Source organism: Danaus plexippus (assembly GCF_018135715.1).
Source record: "Danaus plexippus chromosome 3 unlocalized genomic scaffold, MEX_DaPlex mxdp_34, whole genome shotgun sequence".
NCBI classification, from domain to species: domain Eukaryota; kingdom Metazoa; phylum Arthropoda; class Insecta; order Lepidoptera; family Nymphalidae; genus Danaus; species Danaus plexippus.
Window position 1 is genome coordinate 474,291 of NW_026869846.1, and position 15,830 is coordinate 490,120.

At 46.8% G+C, this 15,830-nt stretch overlaps 1 protein-coding gene across 1 annotated transcript; it reads left to right on the top strand.

The window, feature by feature from the left end:
• Window positions 1-801: 801 nt before the first annotated feature.
• LOC116775617 (nuclear pore complex protein Nup205) lies at window positions 802-14,954 on the top strand. The gene is made up of 31 exons (XM_032668579.2): window positions 802-968; window positions 1,228-1,388; window positions 1,901-2,021; window positions 2,355-2,532; window positions 2,762-2,962; window positions 3,164-3,245; window positions 3,318-3,421; window positions 3,564-3,837; window positions 4,369-4,505; window positions 4,839-5,015; window positions 6,192-6,383; window positions 6,561-6,708; window positions 6,893-7,007; window positions 7,075-7,244; window positions 7,551-7,754; window positions 8,072-8,290; window positions 8,358-8,493; window positions 8,572-8,758; window positions 8,950-9,112; window positions 9,355-9,467; window positions 10,074-10,218; window positions 10,512-10,658; window positions 10,951-11,086; window positions 11,331-11,446; window positions 11,513-12,322; window positions 12,496-12,719; window positions 12,942-13,079; window positions 13,347-13,587; window positions 13,797-14,001; window positions 14,168-14,472; window positions 14,814-14,954. The coding sequence occupies exons 1-31, from the start codon at window positions 953-955 to the stop codon at window positions 14,895-14,897; spliced, it is 5,649 nt and encodes a 1,882-aa protein (XP_032524470.2). The 5' UTR covers window positions 802-952; the 3' UTR covers window positions 14,898-14,954.
• The last annotated feature ends 876 nt before the right edge of the window (window positions 14,955-15,830 follow it).

The window sequence follows — 15,830 nt, forward strand, 5'->3', positions numbered from 1 at the left end:
GTTCGGCAGTCGTGAAGCGCTAGTCTGAAGCAAAGCGGAGCAAATAGAAGTAAAAGAAGCCGGAAAACATTTTTTTTCGAAATGCATTGTATTAATGCATATTGTTCATATGCAATTGTATTGAGAATCCTTTCCTGGTTCTTTGCAACAAAACTTTAAACCAAAAGCTTTCTGTACGCCTTATCAAATTTTTAATAGTTTTATTTCTTTACATTTTGATAGAAATTATTTTTCCTTAAGTGTTACCGAAATAATGTGAAGCTGCATTGGTTTCGGTCTTGCTGCGTATGCCTAGAATAGTTAAAAATTCAGACTTAAATTACAAAAATTTGTAAAATAATTGAAATAAGATGTTTAATTTGGTGCCAATTGAAGTATGCTTTATGCATTTTAGGCTAATTGAATTGAACATTTAACTTAAATTTGCGAAATTAAGCCAAATATCGTCTTAGGTCGACGCACAAATATTCTGGGGGGTTTTGTAATACATATATTAATATATGAGAATTGAAAAGCTTTACTTATAAATTAATAGGTATCCTCTTATCATGTTATAGGTATTACGGTGCTCGTTTTTGTGAATGTTAAATAAATATATATTTATTCAAATCTAAAAATATCAGGTTGTGTAATATAAATGAAGATCAGAAAATAATTTAGAATTAAATCAACTTCAAATTCATAATTCATGCTAACAACTCATTAAGCATAGTCAAGGCGAGCGTAAATAGAGATTAAAGAAAAGCTATAGAGTAGAGATTATAAACCATAGCGACCAGGCTAAAAAGTCGGTAACAAATATTAAGCTGTCAAGAATCACAAACTGAAGAGTGTCAGTAGAATTCAAAATAGTGTTGTAGTGCAAATGTTTTTATTGAATAATTATAATAACTTTAAACTTGTAACTAAATTCATATGATTTGATGTTAATATTATAATAAAATCTAACGAAATGGACATCAACGAAGGTAAATGTCGAAATTATGGTAAAACATAACCTATTCACATGAATTTGGCGGTATCATTAAGATAAATGTTTATACGTATTTTAATTTCCTGTAAAGATATTAAAGTATAATATAGCATATTTTTTGTCTTTAAACGTGTTGAAATAAGTTTATTTTTACGTTGTTAGCGATGTTATCATCGACTGTTGTAGTTGTGAGGTACATGAACTATTTTGGTGTTTAAATGTAATATTTCATCATAAATTACATAAAATTTCAGGTACAACTACAGAAGACTTATGGACACCATATAAGGAATTAGCAGCTGTTGTGGAGAGTTACCTCACTAACGAAAGTAGCGGCGTGCCTTATTCTGTGCATACATTCGAGTCTGTTCTACGAAGACATAAACAAACATTTTTGTCGCTCTTAAAAAACCCTGTAAGTATAGAAGTAATTGTAATTGTTCATCTGAATATCTGTTTAACTTATATAATTTATAACATATGCTTTTGTCATAATTATATGTTTCATATTGGAGCAGAATGGTCAATCTATTTTATTGTTTTAAAGATCTTTTATGCAGCGTAATACAAATAACATTCTACATACAGTTTTGTTAGCTACAAAAACAATTAAAATCCATTCAAATTGTTATTTATTTCTTTAAAATAAACATCTAGTATTGACTTATTGTTGACACATGTATTATGTCTATAAATCATAAATAAGACCAATTTTAAATTTTATAAAACTCACTAAAACCCAAGCTAATAAAAGCCCAAAAATAATTCTATTTCTCTATAGTCTTATATATAGCATTTTTACATATATGTGTAATATATAGGAATATTACCATTTTAGCCCTCATACTGAATTTATTGACACTATTGAGTATTCCATTGTTTTAGATTACTTTACTATATATTTATAATATAATATTATTTTTTAAGGCTAAGAATGCAGCCAGCAGAGAAGAAATCAAGCTAGGCATCACAGAAGGAGTTAACTTGCCCAGCATCGGTAGGACTTTACTGTCAAAGGAGTTGGTTGATGAAGCTATAATTATCTCCGGTAATTTAATGATATTTTATTACGTCATATACATTTTATTAATTTCACATAGTGAATTCAAATTCAAAATTGTTTCTTTTGTTCAATTGAACTTTGTATCAGAATCTTTACAAAATAAAATTATTATTTATATGCTCTCATGAAAAGGATAAAGGAAGTTTTGTAGTTAATTGCTCTAAAAATCTACTTTCTTATGGAAAATGTTTGATACACTGTTAGTGTAAGAAAAGACACAAGGAATATAGTTGAGCAATGAAAACATATCTATAAAAAAAAACTGCAATCTCTCTGACATATTACAGTAATATAAGTATGACATTAATTTCTCTTTAGATATGTACAATGCAAATGAATATGCCTGCTTGGAGTTACTTCATACAGCACAGTGTCAGAGCTCACGGCGGCCGGGGCTGGCACGCGGTCTACTGGCTGTGTTGTTGTATTACGATGGCAGAAGAGCACTCGTACAGGCCCTCAAGGAGCTGGTCATGGCTAAGGACGGTGTGTCATGGTAACCCATTTTAATATCTGATTGTCTTTGACACCGGGGTCTCAGTGTATAGTTTTGCTAAAAATGTTCTAGTTAATGACATTAAGTTAATGTGTTTAATTTGGGATATTTGTGTAATGCACTATTCTCAATTTATTGCTTATTTGTGTTTGTGAGATAATGATATGGCCTCTAAATTTTGAGAAATTAATAATTTCTTTCATCTCTAATCTTCATGTTTGGGATTAAGGTCAATCAATGCCCGCGAGGAGGTGGTAAGCTATGTTTCCCGATACGTGGGTCAGTTGGTGTCTGATGGCCTCCTGGGTGGTGTGATGAACGCTCTGCAGCGCTGCGAGCTGGACGCCGAGCTCGACCTCCTGCGACGGAACAGAGCGCTTCCACCTCCCACATACCACGTCCGGCTCGTGGCCAGCATACAGAACACTAGGTAAAATCTCACAGTGACTCACTTAAAATTGTTGGGTTAAGAGTATTCAGAGAAAAAAAAAATGTTAACAGGAATATTTAATGTCAAAAAGTATTGATGGAATATTTAAATAACTTTTTTATTGTAATTGAGGATAGATTCTTTTGTGCCCATATTTGTATGCTCAGTCTGCGTTACTTATCAACTTATAACATTTTCCAGGAAGTTGCTGGCCGGAGTTATTTTCGCGGCGTCCGCTCAAGGCGGCCTGGAAAGAGATGTGCTGCTGAGACTATTGTCAGAGGTTTGCGTTCGCCCCTTTCCATTACTAGATGATCTGGGAGGTTAAATCTTATAGCGCTCTCGTTTGTTTCAGCAAATGACTTCGCCATCTAAGGGGCCGACGGGCGCTCTGGATGAGATATCTTTAGCTCTTCAAATGGCGCTGCTGTATGCCTTGGATCTGTCGGTCCTGCACAGGTTGAGATATTATTTACTTTAGTTTTTCAGTGTCTGAATTTTGTTTTGAGCTCCATTAATATAAATAAATTACGAAACATGGGGTATAAACTTTCTTTTAATCCGTCTTTACCGATTATTTATTACGCTAACGATCTAACAGGCGGGAAGACGGCGAGGAACTGGCTAAGAAATTACCGTTAATACAAGACGCGGACCTGATATCGGTGTTACTGGACCAGCTGTCGCCGCCGGCCAGCCAGAGCCACGCCGAGGAAGAGAAGCCCAATGGACTGAAGGCTCTGTGCCAGCTGTCACTAGGGCTGGCACTCGCCGCGCTGAAGAGGGCGCCCGTGTCGCTGCTGAGACGTGCCGACCCTAAGACGGAGCTGTTGGACCAGGATGAGATGCTGGTGGATGCGGCCATAGACGGTGGAGTTAGTATAGCTTCGTAATGTTGCATGCGGAGGTGATGTGACACGGGTCACACAAAGTGAATACAAAGAACCCGGATATGGTGATGACGTCTGCGTTTCAATTTGTAGCTTCAAATAATAGCTATTCGAGTAACTTAGAAGTTAGAAAAGATCAGAGTAAAAGGATAATGAAATTAAACATCAATAAACACAATTAAATAAGTTGTGGGCCTGGAGGTTAGAGGCCTGCCTCTCGTTCGTGAGGGCGCGGGTTCGTAACCTGGCAAAAGTATCAATGTGATTTTTCCTAGTCACATGTACTTTCTAAGAGTGTTTAGACACCACTGACGGACCGTGAAGAAAAACCGTGATGAAACCTGGACTTATAATTTTAAATTATAAGTTTGAAATCGCCAATCCGGCTTCAGCAAGAGTGGTGATTAATGCTCTAATCTTGTCCATGTGAGAAAAGGACTTTACTGAGCTGTGGACACCGATACGCTGATGATCACATGTGAGGTTTAACTGATACACTTGTCGATGATGTTTCAGGTGTTTGAGTACCTGGACGAGGCCATCCTGTCCAGCGAGCTGGTGTCCTCCGAGGAGTACTACCAGCGCAGGATACACTCCCTCATCACGGACTTCATTGTCCTCATGCACTCCAAACTCATGGAGATGAGAGTCAAGTTAGTACGTTTTGTATCAAACTCGTCGTTAGTAATCTGACCATTCTCTTCCCGATTTCTGCGTAACATTTTAACAAACAAATCGATTTTTTTTGTCATATTATACTTTTGTCTATGAAAAATAACTTCCACGGAAGAGATGTTTAGGTTTTAGACCCGGCTCGGTAGCCCAGGGTAGTAAGTATTGAAGCGGCTATTAGTATTTGCTCTGTGCATCCTCCAACATCAGTCCCCGAGTCGTATGTCACTGTAATTCATGTATATAGAATAATCAACTCAAGCTTATCAGTGATGAACATCGTGTTTTCATTGCCTATCTGTTTGTATCGTCAGAGCCGAGGAGTCAGCTCGGGCGGCCCAGATGTTCCAGGCGGAGGGTCTGACCGCGCCGGCGTCTCGGTCTCGTCTCCAGGCGTTGCTGCGGTGTGTGGAAAGAGCCTATCAACACGACCCGCTAGGCCTCCGCAAAGACTACTGGCTGGCGTGCGAAGCCTCCGCACACTCTTATAGGTAACGAGATGTAAGACTCGCGAGTATTGATTTCAATGAAGCCGACACCTCGCCTCACCGCGCGGCGTTTCCTTATGTTTAAGACTATTTGTGAGACATCCCATGTGGTCTGCCCGTGATCACGGTTGCTGCTCAGTAACCGACACAGGTGCTATATGACCCTGTTAATATAGGGTTTTCCATTAAGGGCGCTTGATCTTTCTTTTCTTCCATCGTAGCGTGTGCTGTGTGGCACGTAGCGCCGTCCTGTTGAAACCACATGTTGTCCAGATCCATATTCTCGATTTCAGGCCAAAAGAAGTTGGTTATCATCGACCGGTATCGCTCACCATTGACGGTGACGGCCACACCATTATCGTTTTCGAAAAAATACGGACCAACCACGCCTCCGGCCCAAAATCCGCACCAAACAGTCACTTTCTGCGGGTGCATTGCCACTTGGTGAACCTCGTGTGGATTGGTCTCGTCCCAAATACGGCAATTTTGCTTGTTGACATAGCCATTCATCCAAAAATGCGCCTCGTCGCTGAAGATGATTTTTTTGCCAAAATCGGCGTCAACTTCCAACTGCTCTAATGCCCAGTCAGCGAACACACGGCGCTGTCTATGGTCATTAACCTTGAGCTCTTGGGTCAGCTGGATCTTGTACGGGTGCAGGCTCAAGTCACAACGCAAAATTCGCCAAGTTGTCGTCTGCGAAAGGCCGAGTTCCTGTGCGCGACGCGGAATTGACTGCCGCGGGTTTTCGAGGACACTGTCGCGCACAGCGGCGATATTCTCGGCAGATCTCGCGTTACGTTGACGCACGGGAACCGGCTGATTGTTAACTGACCCGGTTGACTCGAATTTGTCCACCAATCGACGGATAGTCGACTCGGCAGGACGATCATCGCGACCGTAAAACGGGCGAAGTGCGCGGAACGTTGCTCGAACTGAAGACCCATTTTCATAAAACAATTTTATGATTTGCACGTGCTGCTCGACACTGTAACCTGCCATGGTGGTTTGGGAGGACGGAATGAATATAACACACTGCATTTGACAGCTGTCACTCAAACAACATGGCCGCAATCAGCTGTCAAAGTTCAAGCGTCCCTATTGGAAAACCCCATACATATTGGCATATATTGGTTACTTGGAGAGAGGTGAACCTTGTTCATAAGTCTACGTGTCCAGGGCCGGTGGTCGGGCGGCCACCCTGTACAAGTTCGTCCGTCTGTCGGGGGAGGTGGTGGTGGCGGCGCTCCTGCCAGCTTACCTCCGCGCCCTGGCGGCGCTCGCCGTGCCCAAACACACGTGGGCGCTCCTGGCCCGGCGGGACGCGCTCTCCGCACATCACTTACTCACAGCGCTGTCACTGTACCATCGGTGAGGATTACTAGCTTATATTTTACTTGAAATACATGTGTGTGCGTGTGCGCGCACGTGTTTGTGTGTGTGTGTGTGTGTGTAAGTAATTGTCAGATTGTCATCTGCGACACGAGTATAATATATTAAGTATCAAATTGATTAATTACTAACGGACCTCCTCATATACATGGCCAGCAACCTGCGCGCTGACCCCTCGCCGTTCTCCGAGCTGTCTCATTCGGCGTCTCTGGGAGCTTCAGCTGTGGTGTCTTCACTGCAAGCCTCGCACGCCCCGCACTCCGCCCCACTCAGACCTGGCAGACTTCTGGTGCGACAGGAAGAGGTACACTGAAACATATAAACAAACATACAAACATACTAGTGTTTGCTGTGATTAGGGTCAACATAGGTTCTATAGAAATTTAATGGAAACGATATATGTATAATAATGACTCAAGAAGCTGCTTTGTATGAGGAATGTTTGTGGTAATACAGCATATAGTAATGTTGATGTGCTCGCCGGCCAGGTGGAGGCGATGATAGCGGCGTTGAAGCTGATAGCGGCCGTGGCGCGCGAGGACGAGGCCGCCTGCACCGCCATCTGCGAGAACTTACAGTGGGACGCCGTCAACTGCATGTTCGGTAACTGGCGACTCGAAGTATTCACTAATCTTTGTTGGGTTGTTTTTTAATGGTGACGATGTTCCAGGTCTGATCTGCTGCCACGTCCCCCTCCAGCTAAAGGCGGAGCTGTGTGTGTGCGTGGGTGCGCTGGGAGGCCGGGCCGCCACCGCGGGTAGGGTGTGGTCCGCGCTGGAGTCCGCGCATCTCGTCAGCACCGCTAAGGACAAGAGGGCGCTGAATGCGGAACTGCTCGAGGTATCTTCAGAGATTGCAATCTAACTTTATTGGCTTTCTCAATAGCATGGCTATTAAGAAAATGGTAATGTACAGCGTATGATGGAGTCGATACGAAAAGAAGTGATCAAATGTTTTGTAAAGAAAAGGTCATATATATTAAGAAAAAAGCTTTCTCATGTGTAGGATAAATAAATAAATAATAAATGAATAAAATAAATAAACGGATATCATAATGGATGCTCCAGCCCCCGGTGAAGCGAGTCGAGTCTCTATAGCCATAGTTATTTTCAGACCGAAATGAACCTGGTGTAATAATAATTGCAGGTCGAATGTCGCATGGAGGAGTACCCTCTGTCTCGGGCGTTCCTCGTCCTGCTGGACTCGTTGTGTTCCGCGGGACCCCTGCCGCGGACCCTGGGGGCCGGGTCTCGCCCGCCCGGTCTGGACCCCTACGTGGAGCACGTCCTGAACCGCGTCGCCCTCCCCGCCCCGCACAGGCCGTACACTCGACCCAGCGAGAAGTGGGAGGTGATGACCTTGGGAATGATTAGTTTGCTATACGTTACTTGTTATCTTGCACAGTGCGACGGTGGACGCTCGGTCCTGGAGGGCTTGATGCGGTTAAGTTGGCTTCACTCTAATTAAGCGTCCGGTGTCTGGTCAGGTTTGAGGACAGATCTGGTTTATTACCGTCCCCAGTAAATAACAATCAGACACGTAAAAATAGGTTTTACTTGAATAATGAACAATTCTTGTACTTGAGTTGACGTTTGTGCCGCGGTAGTATTATAAAGTAAATGTCTAACTGTATCGTATGACACTAATGTATGTTATATTTTTGGTAGATTCTGTCGCTCTGTTTCCGCCTCTTCACGTGTTGGTTGGAGCAGTACGAGCCGTCCGCCAGTGACTTCCCTCCCCCCAACAGGGAGCCGGAAGCGAACCCTCCCCCCGGGTTCCGTCTCCTCTTACAACTGCATACGAAATCTGAGATGTTGCGACTCGTGTTGACGTCACTGGACGAAGCGCACGAACTGATGGACAGACAGCCGTCCCCGGAGCAGGTCGGTGGTGATAAGTGTAACAAAAATTTTGTGAGACCTGAATAATGACGAGCGTCGTCCTGTGCAGGTGTTCGTCCAGCGCACGTTAGTAAGTTGTCTACAGCTGCTGGAGCGCGCGTTGTGTCTGGAGCGCGCCCTGAACGCGGCGGCGGCGGAGGCCGGCCGGGCTGTGCTGGTGGTGGGCTTGTCCAAGCTCATACTGGGTTAGTGACTCGTCCCTGTATTCCGTGTAAGTTGTCTAGTTTCGTCGGTCACCGTCAATTATTTCTCCCTTCCCGCAGCGCCCGAGGGTCCGCGGAACACCGACCGTCTGATCACGTGCTGCCGCGTGCTGCAACACGTGTCGGTGCTGCCGGAGGCCGCGTCCCGCGCGGTGTGTGTGCTGGTGCGCGCTCTGGCCACCCCCTCCACCGCCAGACACCTGCTGGCTGCGGTGCTGCAGAGACACGAACTGGCTTTGGAGATAAGGTACACTGGACATAACTAAACTAACACCCTGTATTGCGATTCATTAAAGACATATTGTATGGAATCATTATTGCTTAAAAAATATCGATGGATATTTTTTCTAAAGAAATATGTTGAATGCTTACGTGACAAGAACCTACAACAAACTGTTTTTAATCTTTCCCTATGTTTTATTTATGGTATAATTACAGGCAGGGCTTCGTGGAGTGTCTGGAGGCCGAGGAGTGGGGGGGCGGCGCGGCAGATCACGTCCGCTCAGCCAAGGAGGGGGTGCTGGTGTTGTTGCTGCAGCTGCTGCCGGCCGCGCCGCCGTCATTAGCCCACTACCTATTGGGCTACAACGTCACCGACGATGTATGAACGGACGGACTAATGTTATGAATGGGGAACCGCTTTGGATATTTTGTTAATGTTTTATTGAAAAATAGTCGTAATGGAGTGTTTCTTCATACATAAATTCGTGAAGCGGAAGATAATTTAAATATACCTGTATACCTCAAGCCGCCAGTAAGAGAAGCGAGCTTATAAAACCTGCCAATTATCTACAGTAGTCCATGACTTACAGCCTTTACAGCTTTACTACACTGTTCTCACAGATATCTCGCAGCGTGCTGCAGGAGGCGGGCGGGGGCGGCGCGCCGCGGACCTGCTTCCACTCGATACTGGACATACTCGAGGCGTACATCGCGCCCGCGGGAAATACACACAAGTAGGTAGCACGTATAACGACACACGATGATACTGGAGTCTTTAGAGGCGGAAGAGATTCTTAAGAAACCTTCGATGTGCACTCTGGAGAGCTGGACCCCTGGCTCGCAAGTGTAAATCGGGGAACAAGGAACCAGGCGTACATCAACCTATAGACCAAAGACGGCTCCTTGGTGATATTTAGGCTTAAACTGTTTGAAGGTAAAACTTATGTGTGTCCAGAAACACGCGTGCTCGTGACGTCCCCTAAAACCTTCAAAGTATACTCAATTTATGTTAAGTATCCCTAAGTGCTGTCCGCGTTGAGGCGGTTAATGTTGCTCGCGGCTTGTTTCGGTATTAGCTGTGCTGTCGATCACTTCATTGTACGCTGATAAAGGGTGCGGCGTTAGTGTGCGCGGGTTGGGATAACCAGTGAAGGCGATGGATAGCAAGTCGCATGTTAGTCATAAAATTATAAAGCCATACAGTGGACTTCCCAGTGTGTACGAATGGTTGTCAATCCCTCGTATCATACTTAGGCTGTAAATTGTACAATGTATTGTAATACGTTTAATATTTGTAACGGAAGGTTCATTTAATCAACTATTATATTGATCTCCGCCAGGGAAGCGACAACCCTCGTTGAAAGTTGCTACAGGCTGCTGTACTGGATCTGCGCCCGACCAGCGACCTCCGGCCCCGCCCTGCGTCTGCTGAGGGCGAGGGACTACTTCCTCGCCAGACACGTCAAGGCCACCGTTAATTTGGAGGTACATTCATAATACGAATGGCTGCGTGTGGGTTGATTTCGGGTTCAATATAATTCGTGCTGATAATTTTTGTTTCAAACATATTCGTGTAATAAACCGTACTCGTCCGACTGTAATTCTTGTATACAGTATGTGACATAAGATTTCCTCTCAATTTATTTTCTTGTAATTCTGTCCATACTATGTGTAGTGTGGGTATGTGCTCAGTTCATGGAAAAGTCCAATGCATATGAAATGAGCAGTCTGATTGTCTCAACTGAAGGTCTAACTGGAAGTATTTGTCTTTACCTAAGAACGCGTCAGTGGCGACCATCTCAGCTCGTTCGTGGGTACTCCGCGCGTGTGCGAGTGCGGCGGGAGCGGCGGGGGCCGGACGACACCGTGCAGCGCTCCAAGCGCTGTTGTCAGCGCTCGCAGCGACGCCGAGTCATCACACGCAGGTGGGCGGGAGGTGTAGTAGTGGTGCTGTGTGGTGGTGACGATCCGGATCTAGCATATCTTATGTACATACGATCTAGAACGTGTTGCGAACTTCAGAAAGCAAATTTTTATCAAAGAAATTTATCATGGAAAATATATATTGAAAAAATGAAAACAGTTCTGAAAAAAATGTTATATTCGGCTTCGAAAATTAAAATAATCATAACAAAGAAATATGATATTGGTAGGTCTTCTATTTCTCCAATCTAGTGATACTTCTCCCTGACCTGTTATGATATATCCTTTCCTAAGGAGTGGGAGTGGTGTGTGATCCGCCGTTCGTTGGAGTCCCTGCCCGTGTGCGTGTCGTCCGTGTGTGAGCCTCGCTGGGAGCTGTTCCACGCTCACCACCTGCGACAAGCCATCGACGAGTGCGATCTTCCCACCGGTACCATGCAAACCCACCACCGAACTTGCACTTATAATATAACAACTGTCTCTCACTAAACAGCTTTTGAATCTACATTATTGGCGAGAATTCGTTTGCCTTACATTAATTAATATTTTTCTTAAATTATTTGCCCTCATTCTTAAAGATTGAGTCTCCCATATCTTTGTTAACCTTGCTTCCCACGCCTCGCTCCACAGCTGGCCGTGTGGCGTTACGTAATCATTTCATTATTCTTCTCCAGGATTGGGCGGCAAGCGTATTAGCGTGTCTCGTGTGCACGCTCTCTTGTCGCGGGAGCTGGCCTCGCTGAGAGCTTCCGCGCCCCAGAGAGGACTCGTCGCGGTAGAGATACAGAAGGTGACTAATGCTATTACAATAGACTAACCTACTCGGACCTGTCTGTAAGTCCTCGTGATGTTCAAGGTGCTGGATTACGTGACGGAAGTGAACAAGCAGCGCAACCTCGCCGCCACCCTCGCACACTACTACGACTCCTGGAGACAGCTCACGGAAATATTATTCTGTGTAGCGCCGAACGACCTCCTCAACCTGGAGTCCAAGAAGAACCTCCTCTTGAACATCCTTCAGGATCTGCTCAACAAAATACCTCCAGCGGAAGTGTTGCCGCAGATAGGGAACCTCGCTTCCGGAACCGTCCTACTGCTTCTGGTGTATCTCCGTCACTGCTACATCCTGCAGAAGAGGGAGTCGTCGTTGAAGTCGGCGGAATTCGAGGCCAGCTTCTTCGGACCCTCCAATCAGATCATGCAAACGAAATCACTGACTCTCAAGTTCATTCTGCACAAAATTTTAAATTGGATTCTAGTAGCCGGAGTGTCCACACAGAAGATTAGGGTGAATCTGTACGGAGCGCTGTTAAACTTCCTGAACATCGTCAATATCAAGCCCAGTCCGGCGGATCCGGAGGAGGAGGTCAACGCGACGTACGTCAGTCGCCTGGACAGTTCCAAAGTCAGATCCGGCAGGGAAGAATCTACCTTAAAGTCCATGGCCATAGAGGTCATCAACGGCTTCGGTGAGAACCTGTGTTCTATAGTGTGCAGCGACTGCATCGGCGGCGGACACGACGTGTGCAGGATGGTGGCGCTCTCGTGTCTGGACAGCTTGATAGAAATAAACCCGGGGACGGACTGGATGAACACGCTCACCAACCAGGGATACCTGCGGAGCCTCATCGACAGCCTGCTGCAGGATGACGAAGGACTGAAGGAGGTCAGTAGATTTTACCTGTTCGTAGACTTATCAAAGAAACTAAGGCGGCCCTCAGCCCTCGTCACACGTCATGAGTACACTTTCTAAGTTTGAGCCACTTTTTGATCCAAGAATGCCTTATAAGTATGTTATTCTGTATCGCAGTATTTGTTATCGCCACTCTCCGTTTCCAGGCTCTAGAACCGAACCCTAAATCTCTGCGAGTGCTGTACGTGTATGAATCCAAAATGGCGTTACTTATTAAGATCGCGGGGAGCCGCGGGGGGGCGGAGACCGTGTTGTCTCAGGGGGCCCTGTCCTGCCTGGCCAACATGCGAGTCCTGGACTGTCACCCGGACATACACACCGGCTACGGCAACCACCACGACACCGAGTTCGTGCCCTCGGTCGCCAATAGGTACGTTTGTTCAGTTCACTAAACTAAAACATCAACTGGTCCTTGTGTAGCTTGCATAGGGCTCCCCTCGACGTGTGCTAAAAGTAGAAATTGTCATAGTCTGTCAGGCTTGAGATTCAACTATTTACATATGGGTCGGATTTTTAATTCGATATGTTGGGCTGGCTTCATATATTTACGTAACTTCGTTAGTGGATATTATAATAAAGGCTTTGCGTTTAGGTTCCGTCAGATCTTGGTGCCGGCGCTGTCCCTGTGCTCGGCGCTGCTGACGTCCCTGGGTCCCGACAACCACAGCTGCGTGTTGCACGTCACACACCTGCTGCTCACGCACCTGGAGTGTGTGGACGTCGTGCTCAGGTACGGAGCTGGGAGGGATCTCCCCGCGGACTTGACTTTAAGATTAAGTAGTATGACAACGGGCACGCGGCCGGAGCGGGCCGAGCGGGCCGGAGCGGGCCGAGCGGGCCGGAGCGGGCGGGCTCGGCTCTCACTCGTGTCCGTTAATTATTTATTCTGTTATTAGCTCGCATTAACGTTATGACAAAGTGTACAGCGACGCAATGACGAAGGGTACCGAGTTTTCCAAAGTATATGAATGAACTAAACCTGTATTTATGCCAACAGAGCAGCTCATCCGAATTCTCCAGAAGGGCTTCTCGTGGAGTTGGAGGCGTTGACGTCGGTGATCGCTCGTACGGCGGGTCGCGAGGTGTTCAGCGAGGGCGCACTCCCGGGGACCTCGCTGGCGGCCGCGGCTGCGGGGGCGCGCCGCGTCGCCGGACTCGTCAGGGCTCTGCTGCCGCGGTTCACGCACACGCCCGACCCAACAGACACGCCCGAACACCACGACGCGTTGTATTACAAGGTAAAGACATGAAACTCGGAGATGCGAGTGTACGAGAGCAGATGGAAGTGTGTGTCAGTCGGTCTTGTTTCCTTCTCCAGCCATTGTTACGTAATATGTTCATACAAAGAAATAAGGTCGACACTAACCCCAGGCAGAACCGATCAGTGTACGGTAATGTAAGAAGCTGTTGTGAGTCTTCCGTAACTCGTGTGCTGATTGTCGGCCAGATCGTGTTCAACCTGCTGCTGTTCGTGAGAAACACATTAGAGGAGGCCGATCCCGGGTCGAGGGAGGGGACGGAGGGCGCGGGGTCGGAGGGCGCGGCCGCTCTGTCCGTGCTGCAGACGCTGCTCAAGAGGCAGCACGTACTCGCCAAGTTGCTGGCCACACTGCGGCACCAGCTACAAAACGTGCCCGCTATGACGCTGTCCGGTGAGACATTAACGACGAGTACATGAACCCGCGTCCGACACGCGCCCGCGGACACGTCGTGCTCAAAGAGACTGACTCTGGGTGCAGTGGACTCGCGGGGTGCGTGTAGGAGAAATACTTACTTGTGTTATATTTTGTGACTGACATATATATGTATGTTTATCAGACATGCAGAAGCTGTTGGAGTCGGGCAGTAGTCCTCAGTCGCCGGTGGAGGCCCGGGCGTGTGTGTTGAGTCGTCTCCGGGAGCGCTCGGGTTCGTGCGGCGCAGCGCTGCAGTGTTGTAGGCAGGCGGCACAGGCGGCGCTGTACGTGGTGTGGGCGGACGCCAGGCGGCTCCTGCGTGGGCCGCCGGCGCTGGGCGGGCCGGGCGTCAGTGGGGCGGCGCGGGAGGCGGCCGTCTCCCTCCAGTCGGAGCTCAGGGCCGTGTTCAACGAGAGGTTCATCGATGAACTGTTGGAGACCACGGAGGTAGGGCTCCACGGACACCGTTCCCTCGCTACCCGGGCACGCGGCTCACTACCTCAGTAGTCTAGCGCATCACATGTCCCTATAAATAATAACGATAACGAGATCTCAGAGTTTCGCGAGTGTTCATTTAAATGAAACTAATATTTTTCGGCTGGTCGTACTCACAGCTGCTGCCAAGCAACCGAGGCTGCGGGAGCGTGTCTCCAAAATAACAAAAAACGCGTGTGATCCGACAATATTCGTTTCATTTAAACAATAACGAAACAAAAAATATAACAATATCTTCCTGAGAGTATAATTTTGTTCCAACCCATCTCACGTCATTCCCTGTATGTGTGCAGCACCAGCCGGCCATGGAGCGAGGGTTCCTGGAGGTGCTGGTGAAGGACATCAAGACCATGGTGCAGTTCGCGCCCGTCTCGTGAACAGTCCGTTGTTGTAACCCACTTTAGCATTAAGCCTCGTCATAAATGATTTTCTCACGTGGTGGTTTTATTTCTCTCACACCAGACTATGCTTCGTCGCTGGGTGTACAGGTCGAGGGCCCCAGCCTCGGCAACTAATCTCCCTGTCCCTCTACAGCACGCTGAGTCACTGCGACATGTTCACATAATCCTCGCCACCCGCTGGTTGGTGGATTTGTTGAATCTCCTCGGAGCCGATTGTTGATGTCATTCCAACAATGCCTTGTTTCGTCTTGCTTGTGTCGTTCCATATGTTGGTGAGTGGAAATGAAACCATCAGCTGTGGACGTACTATCCCAGTAACAGACTCTTGGCTCCGGCGTTGGGGGCGACCAAATTATAGTTGGCAGCGTGTGGCTTCGTCCGGGTTGGAAGAAGATCTATGATGAAAAGATACAGATCCCTCAGGGGCTCGGCTCGCCTCGTGGCGACTTAAGGATGGGGGAGTTGAATGCTGTGACCGCTGTTCGTGCTCTCCTAAAAGTAAATACATAGAGACTAGCCAGCAGCTATCTAACGCCTGTGCTCAAGGCGAGATTAGTTTTACCCAGCCGTGGTCACCAGCGAGTCTTGGCACGTCTCCGCGGAGTCCAAAACCATGAGTACCCGGTCATTAAAGAACGATACGTGTGTTTTGACTGATGATGATCAATGAAATAGCAGTGAAAAACAATATTATACAGAATTTTCAACAAAATATGAGGTAGTATTTGGTTACGGCGGGAGAGAAGCTTGGACGGTAGACGCGAGCTTTTATATAGGGGCCCTTAAATCTATACGCGGGTCGCGAGTCCCAGGCACTGTTGAAACACCTCTCCCTCCAACGAGACGTTCCCGACACCCGCACCGTGAATCCATGGAATGATGAGAAGTTTCGTCTCACCAACATCGGTT

Bases quoted from the DNA above. Each gene is read 5' to 3' on its own strand.
- LOC116775617 (XM_032668579.2), top strand. The intron at 4,506-4,838 runs GTTAGTACGTTT...TTGTATCGTCAG, and splicing joins CTCATGGAGATGAGAGTCAA to AGCCGAGGAGTCAGCTCGGG. The intron at 12,323-12,495 runs GTCAGTAGATTT...CTCCGTTTCCAG, and splicing joins ATGACGAAGGACTGAAGGAG to GCTCTAGAACCGAACCCTAA.